This window comes from Brassica oleracea, chromosome C1, assembly GCF_000695525.1.
Source record: "Brassica oleracea var. oleracea cultivar TO1000 chromosome C1, BOL, whole genome shotgun sequence".
NCBI lineage: Eukaryota > Viridiplantae > Streptophyta > Magnoliopsida > Brassicales > Brassicaceae > Brassica > Brassica oleracea.
Genome location: NC_027748.1, coordinates 43298401 through 43319780, shown reverse-complemented (window position 1 = coordinate 43319780; position 21380 = coordinate 43298401). Strand labels below are relative to the sequence as shown.

Genomic DNA, 21380 nt, shown 5'->3' with positions numbered 1-21380 from the left:
TGAACTACCTCGGCGCTTGCTCTATGTCTACTAAGGAGGATGAACTTGTAAGTTTTTTATTATTATTTATCTTTATATTTTTTAAATAAATATTTTATATATTCCTTGGCTAATAATGGTGGTTTTTTTAGATCGAAGCAAATGATGGTAATCCCGTTGCTCGTCTCCAACTCATTAAGGTGGCTCACACTAACAAGAAGACGGGTCAAATTCAGGACCCCGTGATCAAAGGTGTCGTTGATTTGGTGGAAGCTGAAATAACATCTCAATCTTAGACTCTCTCTGATAACGGCGATTCTACAGGAGCTTCAACCAACTTGTCTCTATTGCAAATAAATGAGATGGTTGAAAAAGTAATTTTTTTTATTAATATATTAATATACTACCTCCGTTCCCGAAAGTAAGATGTTTTAGGTTTTTTTCTTGTTCCACAAAGATAGATTTTCTATATTGTTAAGGTACTTTTTTATACTTTTGAGGAACATTAATTGAGAATATTTGAATTGATTAAATTTCATTGGTGGAAATTTATTGGAAAGTGTATAATAAAGTAAAAAATAAATTAAATTATAAACATTTATTAAATTCTTAATAAGCGTGCATACTCTAGAAAATCTTACTTTCAGGAACAGAAGGAGTATATTTTTTATAATATCGATTACTAACTTGTACATATTTACTAACTTTAAATATTTTTGTAGGCGGTTCCTAAAAAGGAAGGAGGCCGTTTAGTTGAGCAGAATCACAGTGAAAAAAAACAACTCAATGCCAATGGGAAGAGCCGATTCAACTACGACTAACAGTGAAATAACTATATAATATACACCAAAATTACCCAGTAAACGATGACAAGACAAAGCCTAGACACAAATATTGCTGAACTGTATAAATCCTCTCTAGCAACCTCTAAATTACTACTACAGTTCAATCGCAGGAACTAACTCTCACACCAAGAATAAATGTAATGAACATAAACACTAAACTCGATCAAAACAAAGAGTCAAAAGACAAAAACCCGATCGAAACACCGCTAAGTGATACATAACTCAACTGTCTCAACTAACGAGTAAGAAAACGATCTGTATATATTGTCATACCGAATCATCAAGCCCACAAATGTGTAGTAGGATGAATCCACTCACTGTGGCCATTTTATTTGATCTTTGCTTTGGTATAATCACACACAGAAAAGTAATAAACTCTTATAGCCAAATCTTGAATTTTATCTCAGTAAATAAGTTTGTACATTGCTCTATCTTTCATTTGTACATCGCTCTATCTTTCATCACCAGGGGAATTGCAAATTAAAGAGGGAAATAGAGAACAAAATCAAACAAAAGTTATCGGCCTTGCTCAATGGTATAGAGCCAATGCGGGCAAAACTTCAACAGAATAGTTAGAGCTTATTTAGAGCACAAGGTCAGTCTTACACGAGCTCTCCTCCTGCCACGTGCTAAACACTCCCATCTTTCTCTTCTTAACAGGTACCACGTGATCCGCACGTGACACCGGCTCCAGGCCTAAAGTTAGGTCAAGCTTGATCTCACCGGAAGCCGGCGGCGAGAACGTCATGACCTCCGAGTTATTGCTCTCCGATTCCTTGCTCTCTCCCTCGTGAGGAGCCACCACCACTTCAGACTGGTGACTCAACGACGAGTGGTGACTAGCCTCTCCGCCGCCGGATTCCACCGGTTTAGCGACGGCGGCGACCCGCTTTGCCCGGCGAGTTTTTCCTCGTTTCCGATCGGTCGATCCAGCAGCTGCTGCTGCGGCGGGGGAGTTCTCGTCCTTTGAAATATGTCGGATGTCATACATTTTCAGCGGCGGACCCTGCCCGCTCGTCGCCGCATCTGTGGCCATCTCCGTGATCGGTTCACCTTTCATCACCGCTTCCACGGCGGACTGACAAAGCTGCCAATTTCCCGACCATAACAAACCCACCGAACCGTAGATCGGGTTCACAATCCTCCCGCAGGCTTCATGCAACAACGACCGGAAAATCCCTGGAACATTTCAGGCAAAGTTCGTTAAACAGCCGTCGTAATCAAAACAGATACGGCGAGTTTTAATATGGAAAATAACTAACCAGGACGAAGGTGATCGGGACCGGCGTTGATGAGGTTCATGAGTCCAGCGCGGCCATAGAACTTGGCGAGAAACACGGTTGCGTTTGCTTGCGCTTCAGGCGATTTGATCCAACCCAAACACGGTCTTATACTACAATCATCACTACACCCTTTTCTAAGAACTCTGCATCCATTACAGCTCATCCGCATCTTTTACTTTTCTGCTAGTTTCCGATTTTCCCAAGAGTAAACAGCTGATCGAGCACACACAGACAAAAAAAAAATCCAAATTTGAAATGTTATTTGGTTCTGTTCTGTAAGATTTTTAGGAGATTTTGTAGGAAGTGGGGATGGAGATTCACTGATTATATAAGAAAGACGATAGCTTTAAGGGATTGAATACGGTGACAATAAATAAGCCCCTGGATTTTTGGGAGCTGAGATATAAAACCAGGGAAGAAGAGAAAAGACAAAAAAGAAAAGGAGATAAGAAGAGCTGTTTTTCTGAAGACAAAGGCTGTTTTGTCTGTTTTTTTTTTTATTTTATTTCTTCTCCTCTATTTTCCCCCGCCGCGGTTTTTTAATTCCTGGTTCAAAGTTTCACTTCTTGTGTTCCTTCCCTAAGTTTTGTTTCATACAACACTCGCAGCTCCCACGCGCGTGTCCTAAAAGTGATCAGGTGATTGTGAGCATGATCAATAGGGATCCAGACGGAGTTTTCAATAAAATATAAAAAACTGTTTATTAACATTTAATTAAAAAAATATATATATATATAAAAACCCCCTAAAAACTTCATTAATCATGCTTTCAAACAGTTTAAAATTTGGTATCTACAATTTATTTATCGCAAAACATTTAAATATTCAATGTAATTATACATAGGACCATGGAGATAATGTGTGGATAAACCGTGGAGTAGCATAGTAGATTGAGCTTCGGACCAATTAATTATGTATTTTGTTACAGATAATAAACTATTTTAGATGGATTTTGCCTATTTTGTTAAAAATGGTGTACACTTTTGAGTTATTTGAGGCGGAGGTCGTGGGTTCAACGCACGCGCGTCAGAAAGTTTGGTCGAATCGCCACATCTGAGTCAGATGGGATTTGAGTTATTTGAGGAAGCCGGGGCCCACCCTTAGCTCCTGGTTTTCGGGAAAAGAATCCCCTGTCTAAATACTGCTTTATAATTTGTCCGAAAACTAGTTCTGGTTTCTGGTTTTGATCTTTTCTTCTTTTGTGACTGTGGGCGGATCGTGTCGCCGACGGTTTATTTAAAACAGCGTAATCTTTTTTTCCTAATCTGTAATGACCTTGTTGTCCAAAATAATACTATAATCTGTAGTGACTTTTAGTGTAATTTAGACAACTACTGTCAAAATCAGCGTTGATATGTTAACAACTTTAACTAATCTCAATATTGTAATAACCTTGGACATTTTCAGAATGTGATTTCTCACATACTAAATTTTTACAAAATCATTGATTATATTTAAAATGAAATTAATCTTGTGAAGACTGAATGTGAATAAGAAAAAATAGTATAGATTTTGTAATTATTGAAACTTGATTAGGTTACCATATACTATAGCATTTAACAAAAAGAAATAGAAAGCATATGACATTTAACAAAAAGAAATAGAAAGCATATAACATTAGTTGTCCGTCGGATCGTGTCACCGAGGGACAACTCCGTATCATTCATATTGTCTATACGTACGTGACAAGCGAATTAGGCGCCAATACAGAAACTTGTTTGAATAATACAGAGCATTCAAGTTACATTTTACAAAGATTGAGAATCTCCATAAAGAAAAAAACGTTAATATACAAACTTTTTTACAGACAAAAAAGAAAAGGAACAAAGACTCCAAATTGGTTTTAATATGTTACAACGAGACTCAATATAACACATCTTTGTTACCGTTATATATATACACAAATATTGACCTCAAAAGTTAAAAGAAAACTGTGGTGATGTAGACCGATCTTCAAAGATATATATAGTCTTGATTCTGGATTTTTATTTACACTTTGTGAATCTTTGTTCCTTCTTCTTTCTTCTTCTTCTAAGCCATGGCAGATATGTTTGAGCTTTGGCGGTCCCTGTTTAAGCAGTTGAACCCTTCAACTCTAACAGCTGCGGGTTTAAGCCCGAACTTCACTCGACCACCACAGCCCCCTCCTTTGACACGAGATGGCGATGGAGATGGAGATGTGAGGAATGTTGAGAGTGAGGGTGAAACAAGGTTGAGTTTCTCATCTCCAAATCGTGCATCTTGAGCTAACGGGTTTGATGCTCTGCTCGGGGGAGACCCGAGGAAGAATGGAGGTGATGAAGCTCCACCAGACAATGTTTCTTCCTAAAGAGAAAGAACAAGACAAGAGAAACAAAGTTTAGATCACGAGACACAATAATAGATGGACTCCTTAAACAATCTGACCAAAGATCAAATCTATAAACGGAACTACATAGCTACGAGTTGAAACATAGTGAAAGAAGCTAAAGCAAGGTGAAATCAAATAGACAAAGCTTGCTTCAATACACTGACATTAAAAGAAAAGAGAGAAACCTTTCTACGAAGGATGTCCAAAAGCTCTGCCCCGGCTTTAGAATCACATACATCAGCTGCTCCTGGTTGACTGTTAAATCCCATAAAAAAAAAAAAACAAAGTAAAAATTCAGCATTTCGTTTTTGTTTTCTTCTGGAAAATTAATATATGATAACTGTGGGAAAAAAAAGACAAAAGAAATAAGCTTTAAATACCTAGAATGTGATCTGCACGGATGAATAACGTTATTGGAGAGAATGCTAACACGACGGGGCTTAGGACAAAAAACAGAAGAGACAGGAACAATAGATCCTCTGGATTCGTCATGGGGGGACATGAAGGCGTTCTGCTGAAGGTTGCAATGATTCATCTTCTTTGAACCACTTTTATCCACAGAAGAACGCCTAACCCTGTTTGCATCACACAATACACAGATCATACAAACAAAGTTAGTGTTATTTTCAAGGATGTGATTAATCTCAAAACTTTCAAATGAAGAAAACGGAATATACTTGGTAAGATCGTAACAATTCTCACAAAAGTTCGTCTAGAGATCTAATTTGAGGGAAGCGACGAAAATTCGTTGAGGGAGGGAGAATAATTAAGAAAAACGGATCATTTCTAATTCAGAGAGATTTAGATTTTGGGTATAGAAAGGATGTTCAAAAACAGAATAAGCCAACGAATACATTTGATTTGACCAGAAGAAACCAATTTTCATAGAATGTAAAACGGGCAAACAATACAGACGTATTGACTGGGACTAAAAACAGAAAACTTTGACAAGACCCAAAGAAAAACGAACAAGATAAGATCTGCAACAAAACCATTTACAAGGAAACAAAACGAACTTTGATCTGTAATTTCCGCCATTAACGGAGCTTGAATAAGAAGAGAAAAATAGATAAGTATACCTTCGAGAATTTATGACGGAACAGCGGCGATAAGGGTGAGCGAAAGAAGAACATCAGAGCGGCTGTGAAAGCACTTTATAAGATGTCCAAAAACAGAACGATGTCGTTCCAGATATAAAAATTATCGACCTCGTTAATTCGTAATTGTATATTACAAAGAAACCATCAGACCGTTTCCCTTCTTCTTTAGTTTGTTTGGTCTGAATGGTCCAATAATAATAAATCGTTGGTCGCATATCGTACATCCCAAAAATGCTAGCACGTACCACCAAATTAGTCATTCATTCCATTAGCTTACAAAATTATTCTATGATTGTGACAAATTATTTCATTCTAATTGATAAACAAACCCACTTCTCATATTTTAATCCGAATATATTGGGCCAGATAGGACAAAACTAATATATACTAGGCCAGTCGTTTATAATTTATAAACATTCATGGCCCATTTTAGTAATACGAATATATTGGCCCATGAGGAGATTAACGGCCCATTTTAAGTAACAGGGGATCTCGAGAGAAACCCTTAGTATTTAAACCTTTGCTTCACCAGATTGTATCGCCTCCTCTGCACCGAAGCTCTGAAAGCCGGAAGCTGTTAACAGTAAACCTTCTAGGGCTCATCGTCGTTGTTACCTGGTACGCTTCAATATACTATTACCTGCGATCTCGTGCGATTCTGTCTGCGTTTTGGAAGCTAATCGACGTTTTGTCTTGATCTAATTTGACCCTTGTCTGGAGAAAGATGTTAGCTTTAGTAAGAGCTGTATGCTTAATCTAGAGTGATATGCTTAAAGACCCTTGAATAGGGCTATAATTAGAGTGATCTGCATAAAGACGTTAGCTTTTGTAATCAATTGAGAAATGTATCTCATTGTCACTAGTGAGCTAAGAACTTTCCTTCAGGGTTGTGAGCTGTTTGTTTCTTTGATTGTTTTTACATGTTTAAATTGTTTTAGAATCTGCAAAGATGTTCTCTGCTCAGAACAAGATCCACAAGGATAAGGGTGTGGCACCAACTGAGTTTGAGGAGCGAGTCGCTCAGGTTCTTGCTTCTTGTCTTATATTCTCTTAAATCTTGCAAATGTTTTCGTTTTTTTTTTCTTAATTTAAAATGTTGTTTCTTTATATGCAGGCTTTCTTTGATTTGGAAAACACCAACCAGGAGCTGAAAAGTGACTTGAAAGATCTCTACATTAACCAAGCTGTGTAAGTACTCATTTCTATAGTCTGCAACGATCTTAACGTTGGCTGAGATCTCTTTCTGTGCAGTTCAATGGATATTGCTGGCAACCGCAAGGCTGTTGTGATCTACGTTCCGTTCAGACTTAGGAAAGCATTCCGCAAGATTCATTCCCGTCTTGTCAGAGAGCTCGAGAAGAAGTTCAGTGGTAACGATGTTATCTTTGTTGCCACCAGAAGAATCATGCGTCCCCCTAAGAAAGGCTCTGCTGTTCAGAGACCACGCAACAGGACTCTCACTTCCGTCCATGAAGCCATGCTTGAGGATGTCGCTTACCCTGCTGAGATTGTTGGAAAGCGTACCAGATACCGTGTTGATGGCACCAAGATCATGAAGGTTAAAAAAAGCTTACACAATTCTCTTCTTCTTTCATTTGCTTTAGTCTCTTATTGAACATGTTTTAATGCCAGGTGTATTTGGAGCCTAAGGAGAGGAACAACACTGAGTACAAGCTTGAGACTATGGTTGGTGTGTACAGGAAACTTACAGGGAAAGATGTAGTTTTCGAGTACCCAGTCGCTGATCCTTAAAAGGAGATAAAATACTTGTTTAATTCTTCTTTTTTTTGTCGGATAGTTTTGGTTCTGTGTGGGAAAGATTTTCTTGTTTAAGTTGTTGCTTCACCCTCTTCCTCAAATTTCTGTTTAATAAGACCTTTCTTTCATATCTTCCAGCTTTCTCAATTTAATAAACATCAAAAAAAAAACAAATCGAAGATATAATTTATTGGCACAAAAAAGTGCAATGTCACAGTTTGATTAAATCATACAATAACTGAGAGAAAGGCTTGTGTGTGTGTAGTTCAACTATTGAGAATACAAAAACCTATTGTTCACTCCTGCTCTGTACAGCTTCAAGTCGGAAGAAGACTTCAATTGAATCTCAGTATCTGCAGGCACAAAGAGAACATCTCCCATTGAAACCTCATCTGCTGAAGCGTCTGTAGACATTCTTCCTTCACCTTGGAGTACAAGCAGAAGAGAAGGGCCTGGTACAGAGGGAAACACCGTGGAGGCTCCAGGGGGGAGATCACAGACATCAACTTCGAACTCCTCGAAAGGCGGGAGGTATCTCGTGATGTATGGTCTAATCCTTGTTCCCTTTAGGATTTCAGGAAAGCCCTGAAAACACCAGAAATGAGAAGAACTCAGTAACTATATTGCAAACATCTTTACTTCTTGGTGTGTTGAAGGGTTTACCAGTTTATATGTGAGCATGGAACAAAGTGATTGAATATCCAGAGGCTTGGAAGTGAGGCCAGCTCTTACTACATTGTCTGAAGTCGCCATGACCTCAATGCACTCACCGAATAAGTATGCATGTGGCTCGTTTGCACCGAGGTACAAGGCTTCACCAGGATTGAGCTTCACATAGTTGAAGAAGAAGGCAGATATGACCCCAATGTCATTTGGATATTGCTTCTCTAGCTTCAACACTAGCCGTTCCTTCTCTGTCAGATGGCGTTCCTACATAAATCGCAAGGGAATGCTTCAGACAGTGGCATATTTACAAGACAAACTGTCTGAAGAGGAACCAATAGACGGTAACAGGGAGGTCAGATGTCTGACCTGACTCTCCATATGCAGACGGCGTTTTAGTTTGAACACAATCTGCTTTGTTGTGTCAGGTCCTGCAGACATCAGCAGGGTGAAGATGGTTCGGACAGCAGATTTAACTTTCTCCTCATCATGTTCACTGATGCAGAAGACTTGGTTTGCTTCTTCACTCCCAACAAGTTCTTCAATCTCCGGAATAGCACGAATCACACTCTTCAGCTCCTGGAATATTTGTACAACAACAAGCTTAATTAGCACTCATTTAAACTATTCTTACCAAGAAAATTAGATGCACAGACCAAATAAACATGTGTTATATACTTGTCGAAACTTGGAAACTAAGTGGGCCATTGCAAAGTTTCATCTTTATATTAAATAAAACACACAAAAACTTTGAGGAAGATGAACAAAGTGATAACATAGCAGCAATGTTACCTGAAGAGGTATAAACCCACAAAGTGCCTCGAATTGAGTATAAGCCAATGCCATCTCTGGTTTATGATTGTCATCTTTGTATAAATTGGGATGCGCTTTATGCATTTTCTTTGCCAAAACCTTGTCCGGATGTGCTTGAATCGACAAGGGCCTCGCCACCGACAACACCTAATAAAAACAGTAGAGATATTTCAACTCTCCATCAGACAGAACCGTAGAAAAACAAAGATCTTTGTGAAATTATTACAATGTATGTTACCTTGAAGAGAAAGGGGAGATCGCAGCCCCATTTCTCCAAAACCCTGTCTCCGAGAGACTCAGGGTTTTCATTAATCCACGATCTGAGAGTCACGCCACTGGAGCCATCAGCATCCTCCTCCAAGTAACTCGGACCCGACTCGTGAGTCCCCATCCAAAGCTCCGCGTACGGCCGCGTCGTCGAATCGATCCGGTCATCGGAATTCGCCGTGTAAACCTTATAAACGAGCGAATCCGACCCGATCGTGCCCCAAGCGTAATCCTTAACGGAGCATTTCAATCGGAGAAGACGCCGTCGACAACCGCCGTTTGCCTTCGCGGCGGTAGCGATCTCCATTACACCGAGAAAGACCGATCACGAATCGAAAATCCGTTACTCGGAGATGGTGGTTGCTAAGCTCCCATGGAAGAAGACTCAATTGCGAGTTCCCGCAATCGTGGTTCGTTGATATTTTTTTTTTGTTTTATAAAACAGAGGAGGGTGTGATTGTACAATCAAAAGTTACGAGGTTCAAAAGGGGAATAAAATATAGATGTGGGGGTTGAGATGTTTAAACTTGAGGAGGTTGATAACTGACAGATGTTATGATTAATCACGTGGTTTGCCGACGGAATTTAACGTCGTTCATGGGTTGTGGGCCGTTTGCTAGCTGTCCACGTTCACTCTCACCATGACCCACTCCACTCTCACGTCTCATAATACATTTGTAAATTACAAGATATAATAATTCCAAATTATGTCGTTATTTAAATTAAAGACATAAAAATATAATCAACAACACGAGGGAAAAAAAAATCTAGCGTTAACGTTGTATCTTTAATTTATTTATTTAAAAGTTTTCAATTTAAAAGTTTTCAATCTTTTATTTTCACCCAGTGTTATATAGTTGTAAACGTCTTAAGACATTCAACAGCAAAAATAATAATCACATCTTGTTTTTAAATAACTAGATAACAAAAGTGAATTGGATTGTGCCAAAGCTTTGTATTGAGAGAATCCCTCCCTCTACAAGGTTACTCTAAGGCGAGCAGGAAGATGGAGAAAGATAAAGTTTTTTGGTTTAGCTATGCTATGTGTAGGGTCTGGTTGATTGTTGACCCGGATCTTTGGATTGTGCCAAAGCTTTGTATTGATGCACTCTCTTGTTGAATTTTTTTTTTTTTTTATCATCTGGCAAAGGTACGAAAACCTTTCCAGAGCCAACAGCTGGAATCAAGAAAAGAACCAAGACAACAACTGATAAGACTTAAATCTATAAGGGAACAAGATCAGAAGAAACTTTTGGAGTTAAAAACAAGTATCATGAATGAGAAGCCACAATGATGGAAGCCGGAATGAGAGAGAAAGCGATGATGGTCTAAATTATTGGGGTGATAGCAAAGCTCCAAAGACAGTTCCGATACAGAACTACGAGCACCAGCCACTCAAGAACAAGCTTCAACTGAGGGAAGCCACAAGATAACTGATCTTCACCCGAGCAGCCGAAGAAGAAGAACTCGGTTGACAATCAAACTACTCAAAGACCAATCGCGATCGAGCTAAAGCTCCACAATTTCTTACCAAGAAATCGGGAGAACCCGTCGGTTAAAAACCAAGGAACAACACAATTTCACAGCATCGGTGCTTCACATAGACAATACTCCAATAAATCACAGATCGAGCAAGGCCTTACCGCATACAAATTCCGGTAAGCAACATGACGCCACAGAGGATAGATGTCAATACCATAGACGAAGGCAAGGAGATCCTAACCGAAGGCACTATGAAGACACTAGCCATCAATGCTTAAGACCACCACACTCCAGAAAGTCAAAGAAATCTTGTTCACAATCCAACGATAGAACACAAGCCAAAGCTAAGATAATCCTAGACAAGAACGTCAAGGGACAAAGAGAAGGCCTTCGAAAACACTACATCACCGAAACCTTATGAAGAATATTTCACCAAATCCGATGGAAGAAGTAGCCACCCACATCAGAGCCGGTTTAGACCTGCATACCGCGCACCAGAAAACAGATTCGAAGCTGAAAAAATATCCCAAGCAAGGCGAGAAAGTGATGAGCAAACCCGACAACCTCTCAAAGCAGTCCTAATCCGACAAGGTCTCAGAATTAAATAGCAAACCAACCTAAAACTATAGACCAGTACACTACGCACAACATCCTAGGTGCGACCAGAAAATAGGATAACCTTGAAAAGAAGCTTGAACATCAGACTTCACTGACGCCGGATTCCGACAGTCTGGCTCACAGCCATCACAGAGAAGTCGATGAGGCCACCATCACTTGGTTTTCCATCCGATGGCAGGCCAGAGTATATCCATGGTAACTCTCCCTAAACGATGTTGAGATGCCGCAATTTAAACTAAGACGACGAACAGAGAGACGTAGCGGAACCGCTCCCGGCGGTGGTGAGAAACTCCGACCGCCGGAGCAGCATATCAGAAGACGGTGACTCTTTCTTAGGGTTCTTTTGTCGCGAGAGGACTTCGTTCCCGAGACTAAACCTCTCTAAAAGAAAAAGAAAAAGTGAATTGTTCAAATCGTATATTTTATCAAAAATAAAAATGAAGGGAAAACTTTTGGTTCATTAAGTGTACTAGGCTAGTTTGGGCTTTCAATATAACCCATTAAAATATCATGGGCCCAAAACTTTTAATTTGATCTGACATTTGTTCATCACCATATTTTCTACCTTATTTTGAAGTAAAATATGAAATGAAAATATAGATGCTTTTAACCCTCTTGTTTGTTTTTTTTTTTGTCTTGAAAGACCACTTGCATATTAAAATATCTTTGATTACCTCCTACTACTTATCTAGCATTTCCACCCTTCTTTTCATATTTTGTAGTTTCCATCCTAAGAGCACCATTATCCTAAAGATCCTAAATAGGTCTCTAATTTTTTTTTTTAATACCTTTTAATTGTAAAAGTGAATTAAGAGACTAGATTAAGAGACCCGAAAATTTACTTGCTCCATTGCAAGTCTCTTATTCAAAGGTTATTAAAAAAAAAATTTAATTAAACACCAATTTTTTGATTTTTCTTATTAGACTTAATTTTTTTCTTAAAACATAGCAAAAGATAACATTTTAAACATTAATTTTAAAATAAAAACATAAAAAATAAAAACGTAGGAACTTGTTTGATAAGTGCATGACTTTGTCTATAAAATGACCGAGCTGAATAAACACATATATAGAGAACAATACAACAACAGTACAAAACATGTGAATCAACCATTGAATGAAAGTTGCAAATGTATGGTACATATATATTTCACAAAGCAGAACTATCGTCTCTTCTTTATGAACTAACTAAAGTAAAACCAAGATTATGGATTCACTTCAGCAGATTGTATGAGATCAGTTCTCTTACTCATTGTCTGGTTCTACTTCTTGATTCAATAAAAGTGATTCGTTTAGTTTAATACCACTGCCTTAAAATCCAAAAAAAGCATACTGCCTCTGATTAGACCTTTTGTAAAACACAATCTGTTCATTCAAGTAGTGAAACTCAAATTCTTAGTAAAAAATAAAAATCTTCAAGGCATAACAACTAATGATACATGCCATGTATTGAGATGGAGAGTAACCACAAACAAATAGAGACACAATCAATCATTGTACGTTTCCTATTAGAAGCAATTATCACATGTTACCTCATAAGTGTTGGCAAGTCAATCCAATGTGGGAAGAGATATGGAAAGAGTATCATAACACTTCTTAACAAATAAAATATACAAGTAACAATAAAAGCAAATGCAACTACCACAGTTTCCAATTACATGACTGAACCTAGTAATCAAAATCAAATGAAGATGTTAATTAAAGATTTTACCAAAACACATTAGTAGCTCCCTGCACCAGAGCAGAAGAATACCGCAGGAGTATCGCTTGGTAAGACAAGAATCTGTCAGATTCGTGACCCTGGATTTCCCGGTGTTGGACAGCACGGCCTCCGAGAACTGCGTCGAGTTCAACTGTCTTAACAGCAGCTGTTCCAGCTTCATCCTTATCTGCTAGTGCATACTGAGATACAATCAAACTGGTGCCCACTGATCTAGAGAAGTGAATGTAGCATATTGAGAAAATTGCAATAGGAGAGTAAAGGGTAATTACCATTCAAGTAATCCTCAAAACCAAAGTCATCAATGGCTACTTCTAAACCGAGCATTGACGATGGAATTGGTCCAGAAGGTCTCTGGAACCTATAAGTCATTACACATAGAAAAATGAGAACAATACAACCAAATAGTATTTGTAGATCATCCAGCAAACACATTGCCATTGAAACATGAATAGCTGAAACCTTATAACTTTAGACCAATTAAACCAGAGTCTGGACTATAAATCTCTTTTGAATGGCATTGAGCTAAAGACAGAAACTCTCTCTGATAACATGACATAAATCAATTGAAAAGAGAACTCTAACCTCGGGTGAAGATTCGACGATGAATAGATGAATAGGTGAGATCCGACGATGTCGCTCTTAACGCCGTTCAGACCAAACCGAACATCGTCTCTCTTCACACCGCCGATCTCGCCGATCTCATGAGCTATCTTCTTCGGTGACTCCATTTTTTTTTGCCTACCTTCCTTTCACCTCTGCTTTCGTTCAACTCCTCTTTACCCACTCAAGCGTCGCCACGCGTCCTTTAAGAGACGTTCCTTCCACCTCTTACTTAAGAGGCGTTTCCTCGCTTAACCCCTATTTTTGATTTTTTTTTTTCTAAGAGCATCATTGACTATCTGCCTCTTTAAATTTAGGTTCTTAGGATTTTTTTTTTTTAATAAAATAAATAGAAAACCAAGTGGTGGGACCCGCGAACAAGCCACAAACTCTTCAAAACCCGTCTCTTACGTAGGACGAGGAAGAAGCCGGCTTTTAAAATGGTGTGGGGGTCTACCGATTTTTTAATATTTTTCTTTTTAAAACCCAAAGCTTAGAGACAGAATTAAAGATGTTCTAATTACTTAAGAAACGGTGTTAAGACACCCCGTTAATGTTTCTCTAATATATTTATTTACATTGATACTCATCTTTTCTTCTACTATTTACCATCTTCCTCCTAACTCTTAGCCTCTTACTAATGCTAGAATCATATTCCAAATTAGGTCATCAATTTAAGCTATATTCTAATCATATATTAACGTATAAGTGATTATTTATTATTTAATTATAATTGAAATCTTGAAGAATTCAAATATATAAATTAAAATCAATAAGAGAACTTGAAATATCTAAAATAGTTCGTAGACACGAAAAAGCTCTATTAAACTAAACTATTGGCCTATCATGAATCATTTTTTGCTGGTTTTCATGATTTCTTACAAGAATTTGTGTGGATTCTCATTTGACGCAAGATAAATTAATTTAATAAGGTTCTTTTGTTATAGGCGAGGATATGCAAAAGGTAAAAGAGTGGGGCATGAATTAACAAGTTTGTCAAAATCGAATTTATTATATGTTATATCATTAGATTGATATTGTTCGGATTCATCATTTCATTTATTTTCACGCCGTAAAGTTATATCTTTTTATTCAAATTTTAGTGTTATTAGAATTTTTTCACCACTTAAATACTAAATCAGAATTGGAACTATGCATCAGTGGTCTCCTCTACTAAACTCTAATGATTTCTGATACTAACTTTCAAAACCTAATAGAAATTTTCTAAGAAATAGAGAAGTATTCGAAAAGGAAAATAAAATGAAAGAAATTAAAAAATATCAAAGAGAAAGATATAAAATATTAAAATACTATGTGATTTAGAAAAAACTTTCGAAGAAGACGTAGAAAACAATCTCTAAAAGATTAGAGAAAAGTAGAAAATATGAAATTCAAAAAACCGAAAAAAAAAATCAAAAAGATTATAAGATTTACCAAATATTTTCTAATTGTACTAGCTTTACTCAACAATCAAGCTCCTTACTTTCATTGATTGTGCACTATTTCTTAGTTTAATTGTGGAAATTGTTATTTGATTCGTCATTTTCGGTATATTTATGCGATAAAATTTTAGTATTTTCTCGAATTTGAGTTTCATCAAGTTTTATTAGAGGGTGTTTTAATGTAAAACCTTTAATTATTCAGTTTTTTATAAAATAAAAGTTGCACACCGAGTATCCTTAAAATATTTATAGTTTCACAGTTTTAAAGCCTCTTTCACCAGATTCAGATTAAACGGTCGTTTACTTGCACTTGCATGAATCTCCGGTAAAATACGTGTGCAGTGAGAAAGAATTGATGCGAAGACGCGCTGCATCAACTTGGTATGATTTTATGTGAATTTTTGCAATATCCCATAAAATCATTTTGGAAGAAATTATCTAAAAGACAGAGAATTATTCGTAAAAATAAAAGATTTTTTTATAAAAAAATATGAAAAAGAAAGATATAGAATATTAAAATACTATGCGATTTAGAAAAAAAATTGCAAAAAGGACTTGGAAAACAATTTCTCAAAAACTAGAGAAGAATCAAAATAATGAAACTGTAAAAATCGAAAAGACTATAGGATTTTCTAAATATCTTCTAATTGTACTAGCTTTACTGAACAATAAAGCTCTGTTTCAGTGCTTTGTGCACTATTTCTTAGTTTAATTGTGAAAATTGCATCTGATTCGTCATTTTCTTTGTATTCATGCCATAAAATTTTAGTATTTTTTCGAATTCGAGTTTCATCAAATTTTTAAGTTTTAGTTTTACCAAATTAACAAATTCGTCATTTCACGCCGGCGCTAGATCTATTAGAGTGTGTTAATGCAAAATTTTGAATTATTCAACCTTTTTATCAAATAAAAGTTGCATAACCTTTTATCCTTACATTTATCAATTATATAAACATATTGATGTGGGTTAATAATGGCTTCAAAGAAGTACAAGGTTTAATTTGTAAATAAAGTGAATTAGTGGGAAGAATTACAGCTGCTATTTCGGTAAAAAAACAAAGTGGGTCAAAAGTGATAGTTACTGTCTTAAGATTTGGGATGAATGTTAGATTGTTCTCTCTCCGTAGCATTCGCTATTAGTACAGTTGACTTGATCCAGTTCGGGAAAAGTACTCCGGCGAATATTCTCTCGTTTCCCGGCACCGATGCCGGTTAATCGTCAATTTCTCGGGCGGCGAATCTAAATTAAATGGCGGTGGATGCTGCGTATCTGATGCAGTTTGTGGACGAAACCTCGTTTTACAATCGCATTGTTCTGAGCCACCTCTCGCCGGCGAAATTAGAATTGTATTAACGAGTATGAGTTTTATAGGTTGGGCCTTCAGATATTAGCCCATTACAATATGATTGGTCCCAGTACTTTTAATTCGTTTAGACAGTGTGTGCGGGCACGTCATGTACTCAGGACTCAACTCTTTTGTTTTTCCCTTGTCTTGGTGTACCGCTTCCACTAGCATTTATATCCCCCCCCCCCTCTTTCTTTTAATATTTTCAGTTTCACCCACATTTTTTTTTATTTACACTAATTTTATTCAAATTCCTAATCGGCTCCACTTTTTAAAATATTACATGTTAAGCATAGTTTGACATGGTAGTGATCATCAATTTAATCACTCGTTGAAATCTAGAATAAATTTTATAAAAAATTGAATACTTGAAGATAGTAGCAGTCATAGTCATAGACTTTTTCAAAACGTGTCCTGGCACAAATCTTGAATTTTCATACTCCTTTTTGTCAAACAAACGTTGCATACATTTTTTATCCTTACAGTTATTAATCATAAACTAAGTGAAATAGGTTAGTAGACGATCTTTAGAAGTACAAGGCTTAATCTGTAAATAGAACAAAATATAGGGAAGAATTACAGTTATTTCGAAAGAAAAAAAAACAAAGTGGGCCAAGAGTTTCAATCAGAACTGAGTGTCTGAGATCTGAATGAGTTTTGATTGTTCTCTCTCTCTCTGTGACATGCATTATCAGTACAGTTGACTCGTTCCAGTTCAGGAAAAGTTAAAAGTGAATAAAAAAAAATCACTCGGGCGAATATTCTCTCCTTCCCCGGCTCCGATTCCGACGAATCTAAATTAAATGGCGGTGGATGCTGCGTATCTGATGCAGTTCGTGGACGAGACATCGTTTTACAATCGGATTGTTCTGAGCCACCTCTTGCCGTCGAATCTGTGGGACCCATTACCGCATTTCATCCAGACATGGCTCCGGAACTACCTCGCCGGAACCCTACTTTACTTCGTCTCCGGCTTCCTCTGGTGCTTCTACATCTATTACCTCAAACTCAACGTTTATCTCCCCAAAGGTGATTTGCTTTTATTACCGAACATTAGTGATCACGTCGATGCTGTTATTGTCTGATTGATTCTTGTCGGATTTTCAATTTAAAGAAAAAGTTTTTTTTTCTTTGGTCTGAATCTACTTTGTCTTCAGATGCTATTCCGACAAGAAAGGCCATGCTTTTGCAAATATATGTGGCAATGAAGGCGATGCCTTGGTACACTCTGCTTCCAACTGTTTCCGAGTATATGATCGAAAGTGGTTGGACCAGATGTTACTCTAGAATAGGCGAAGTCAGCTGGATCCTTTATTTTGTTTCTATAGCGACCTATCTTGTTTTAGTTGAGTTTGGTATCTACTGGATGCACAGAGAGCTTCATGACATTAAGCCTCTCTATAAGTATCTCCATGCCACCCATCATATCTACAACAAGCAGAACACACTTTCTCCCTTTGCCGGTAAGTATTATTCAGTTTCTTATACTCTCTAGTCTGTGTAAGAATGTGGCATCTAACTTTATTACGTTTTTTTTTCAGGGCTTGCGTTTCACCCACTAGACGGGATACTTCAGGCTGTACCGCATGTGGTTGCTTTGTTTATAGTGCCGATTCATTTCACAACCCATCTAGGTCTTTTGTTCATGGAAGCCATATGGACAGCGAACATCCATGACTGCATCCACGGTAACATTTGGCCTGTGATGGGTGCAGGGTACCATACGATACACCACACTACTTACAAGCATAACTATGGTCACTATACCATATGGATGGATTGGATGTTTGGCTCTCTTAGGGACCCTCTCTTAGAAGAAGTTGACAACAATAATGACAGTTCCAAGAAAGCAGAGTGAGAATGCCCCGTTTTTGTTATGTCTTGTGTTTTGCTTGTTTGTTCAAAGTTTCTCAAACTTTTTATTTATTTTTCACGTGTCTCTCTGAACCTTTTCAGTTATTTTGTTTAGAAACATTGACTGTACATTTGCTGTCTAGTTTAATTCAGGTAAATGTTTGGTCTTCCCAATTTAAATGTTGTGGGGGCACTGCCAATATTTCACCCTATATAGTTTGCAGCAAGAAATTTCAAATTTGGAAATTTAAATCCCAATTCTGGATGATGTTGGCCATTTATGACCTATTCTTTGGTTCACCAACCAATAGGATTTCATTATTTCAAATTTGATATCTTTAAAAAAAGAAAACAAAATATTGTCAAGTTATATTATGTTTTTAAATGTTACAAATAAAGTATTATAATTGTGCAGATTATAATATTTTTGACATTTTAACAGGAATAATTTTGATGATGAAATATGTAATTAGGTTTTAATAAAATCATGATATTTTGCATTTTTAGCATTTTGAATTATTAATATAATTAATAATATTCATACTCAGAAAACCAATGTGGAATCTACCCGTAAGTATGGGTCCCGAATCCGATTAAATCCGACCTATATACTCAAAAATATTATTTTATTGTATTTATCTAAATTTTGCTAAATTTAATTTATAATATAATTATAGATCTTTTCGCGATATTTTCATATTTGATCTGAATCGACAATAAAAATGGGAAATCGAGTGATCTGCATATAATCCAGCTCAGATTTTGGATTAAATTATAAAATTTCTATTTAAAAACTCCATAAATCCGGTTAAAAGCCCGACCCGAAAAAACCTAGATAAATCTAATGATCTTTTATTTTTTAATTTAAATTTAATTTAATTTCATGATAATTATAATTTGTTTATTTAAAGGCGAAATCCTAATTTGGTAGATAAATTAGTCAAATAATTTGCATTTCATGAAAATGAAATAAAATTCTAATTGTATTTGGTAAATAAAAAAATAATTTTTATATTAACTATTTCAATGGTAAATAATATTATACTAATATATTATCTATTTTATTAAAAGGGCAAGGTTAGTAAATATAAAGCATAAACTTAGATTTTAAATATTAGTAGTCATAATAGTAAGAATAAAGGTAGATATTAATTCACTGGATTAACTAATGTATAATGTATAAGTAAAGTATTATTTGTGGTTATAACATATATTGTATCTAACAAAATGTGTAGATGTTTTCAAAAAGTGATGTTGTTATTATGAAGATTTGAATCAAACGTATATCAATTGTTTATATGTACGCTCTCGTAAACATGGTTGTTATGGATCCTAGAATATAGGAATAAAGGTAAGCAGTTATAAAATATATGGTTTAATTTTTGAATATGTTGCATAGAAAAATAATAAATTAGACATAACATTTTATCAATTCGTCATGTTGGTGTTTTAATAGTATTGACTAGATTCTGACTCGTCTTTAAGGGGCGGGTATATTTTTTGTTTTACATTTTCTTTAGCAATTTAATTTTTATATTTGTGTTCTTAGTCATATTTGTGTTTTTCTTTATATAATATTTCTCTTCAATGATTAATAAGAGGTTTTAAGAATTGTATTAAAATAATTGGACCACACCTATATCAATAGGTCATGTTGTTGTTTTAATAAAATAGATATCCGAAAATCAATATCAAATCCAACCTACACCGAAAACCAACCGAACAAAATCTTTGAAAATATTTGAAAAGATAACTTTTAATATTTTTGTTAAATATATATATGTAAATGGTCTTCACTAACTTTAAGTAAAATCACATTTAATAAATATTTTTAATCGAATAACCTATTTAAAACCTGTTAAACTAAAACCCATAGAATATATTTTTATAAGTAATACTTCTATAATAATATCATGTTCCTAATTTAATAGAATAGATAGATTAGATAATTTAATTTTCTTATAAACAACTATTTATATTTATTATTTATCTTAATTGATTCATGAATTTTTATTGTTGGACTAAACCTATATAAACTGATCATGATTCTAATTTTATAGAATAGATATTTATATAAATAGATTAATATTTAGAGTAGATGAATATTTATATAAACATATGAATATAATTTTTTAAATTTTGAAAATGTATTTGAATTTAATTTTCAAATACATTTTAATTTATTTTCATTTAGAAAAGGTGAAAAACAAAATTATTGAAAAATATATTTTTAATATCGTAACTATAATGAGTAATTAACATATCATTTTAGAAAGATGTATCAATAATGTAATTGCATACATAAATTAATTGTATAGAGTAACATGTTATATTAATCAAATAAAAGGTTGAAATTCTCAGAAAAAAAAGGTTCAGATTATTAAATAACATACATAAATAATTTGGATGGAATACTTACATAGCAAACGTAACCGAATAACATGTAACAGTTCAATCATAATTTTGGCATAATAGAGTAATATTATTGTTAACAATCTACATTTGTTAAAAACCCAAAAGGAAAGAATAATTGTTATATATATATATATATATATATATATCTGTCCATATTATGTATACGCAAAGCAGCCATACGGAAAAGAAGTGGTGAGAGCCGAGAATCATGGACATGAAGTTACAAATATATATTGATTCATAAAAGGGATTTAATTTGATACATTTATACATAAATGATAATAAAAAACTCTTTAAATAAAGAAAATAAATTGTTGGACATAACATTTGAATAATTTAATAGTATTGATATTTTTGTTTTTACATTCTGACATCGATTTAAATTGGTGGGTTGTGTAAACAGATGTGTGATATAAATTTTATGATTAGTTAATGATTCCCTATTTGCGTATATTGACGTTCGTGCAAGTCTTGATAATAAACGATTTAAATCTGACATGTATTCTTCGACTCTTCGGTTAGAATAGTAGTTGTTGATTTTTGAAAATAAAAGTAGTCGAAAGTCCACCCATCTCTCGATTAAAATGGTAACAAACGGTTGCATATTTATCATGCGTCCAAAACAATATAACTGTCCAATAACTAAATTACCTTTATGCCATTAGTGAAGGGTAACTAGACCTTTGTAAAAGTGATGGTAAAATAAGTAATATAAATAGTTGGACTAAACTTATATCAATAGGTCAAGATGTTAGTTTTTAATATAATAGACTAGATTCTGACCCGTCTTTAAATGGCAGGTATATTTTTTGTTTTACATCTTTTTAGGTCTTTTCAATTGG

The 21380-nt window shown here is 35.4% G+C and overlaps 6 protein-coding genes and 1 long non-coding RNA gene across 9 annotated transcripts; 2 read left to right on the top strand and 5 right to left on the bottom strand.

Annotated features, from left to right (window-relative positions):
• Positions 1-1213: 1213 nt before the first annotated feature.
• Positions 1214-2611, bottom strand: LOC106342724 (LOB domain-containing protein 41-like). Its single transcript, XM_013781743.1, has 2 exons — positions 2087-2611; positions 1214-2003 (listed from the first exon to the last, which is right to left on the bottom strand). Exons 1-2 carry the CDS (start codon positions 2274-2276, stop codon positions 1408-1410), a joined length of 786 nt encoding a protein of 261 aa, XP_013637197.1. The 5' UTR covers positions 2277-2611; the 3' UTR covers positions 1214-1407.
• A 1190-nt stretch (positions 2612-3801) lies between these two features.
• On the bottom strand, positions 3802-5644 carry LOC106344157. Of its 2 annotated transcripts, none has more exons than XM_013783562.1 (4): positions 5537-5644; positions 4838-5032; positions 4643-4712; positions 3802-4432 (listed from the first exon to the last, which is right to left on the bottom strand). In XM_013783562.1, exons 2-4 carry the CDS (start codon positions 4990-4992, stop codon positions 4139-4141), a joined length of 519 nt encoding a protein of 172 aa, XP_013639016.1. In that variant the 5' UTR covers positions 4993-5032; positions 5537-5644; the 3' UTR covers positions 3802-4138. The 2 variants fall into 2 exon arrangements, with proteins under 2 accessions (XP_013639016.1, XP_013639024.1); XM_013783570.1 differs by lacking the exon at positions 5537-5644 and adding an exon at positions 5135-5248.
• Positions 5645-6345: 701 nt separating this feature from the next.
• LOC106339436 (40S ribosomal protein S7) lies at positions 6346-7447 on the top strand (the record flags this gene model as incomplete). The annotated part of the gene is given in 4 exon segments (XM_013778281.1): positions 6346-6581; positions 6672-6745; positions 6809-7115; positions 7190-7447. Coding segments are annotated over 4 exon segments (576 nt in total). The 3' UTR covers positions 7310-7447.
• Positions 7448-7480: 33 nt separating this feature from the next.
• Positions 7481-9515, bottom strand: LOC106339344 (mannose-6-phosphate isomerase 1-like). Its single transcript, XM_013778169.1, has 5 exons — positions 9030-9515; positions 8771-8938; positions 8348-8557; positions 7979-8245; positions 7481-7900 (listed from the first exon to the last, which is right to left on the bottom strand). Exons 1-5 carry the CDS (start codon positions 9363-9365, stop codon positions 7586-7588), a joined length of 1296 nt encoding a protein of 431 aa, XP_013633623.1. The 5' UTR covers positions 9366-9515; the 3' UTR covers positions 7481-7585.
• A 656-nt stretch (positions 9516-10171) lies between these two features.
• On the bottom strand, positions 10172-11566 carry LOC106326267. Its single transcript, XR_001267187.1, has 2 exons — positions 11220-11566; positions 10172-11020 (listed from the first exon to the last, which is right to left on the bottom strand). It is a non-coding gene; the product is annotated as an uncharacterized LOC106326267 (long non-coding RNA).
• Positions 11567-12203: 637 nt separating this feature from the next.
• Positions 12204-13741, bottom strand: LOC106297495. 2 transcript variants are annotated; one of them, XM_013733726.1, is made up of 4 exons: positions 13464-13741; positions 13151-13239; positions 12870-13047; positions 12204-12468 (listed from the first exon to the last, which is right to left on the bottom strand). In XM_013733726.1, the coding sequence occupies exons 1-4, from the start codon at positions 13607-13609 to the stop codon at positions 12456-12458; spliced, it is 426 nt and encodes a 141-aa protein (XP_013589180.1). In that variant the 5' UTR covers positions 13610-13741; the 3' UTR covers positions 12204-12455. The 2 variants fall into 2 exon arrangements, with proteins under 2 accessions (XP_013589180.1, XP_013589186.1); XM_013733732.1 differs by having other exon boundaries at positions 12446-12523; positions 13464-13740.
• A 3331-nt stretch (positions 13742-17072) lies between these two features.
• Positions 17073-18297, top strand: LOC106342761 (delta(7)-sterol-C5(6)-desaturase 1-like). The gene is made up of 3 exons (XM_013781787.1): positions 17073-17298; positions 17427-17732; positions 17811-18297. Exons 1-3 carry the CDS (start codon positions 17073-17075, stop codon positions 18125-18127), a joined length of 849 nt encoding a protein of 282 aa, XP_013637241.1. The 3' UTR covers positions 18128-18297.
• Positions 18298-21380: the final 3083 nt, after the last annotated feature.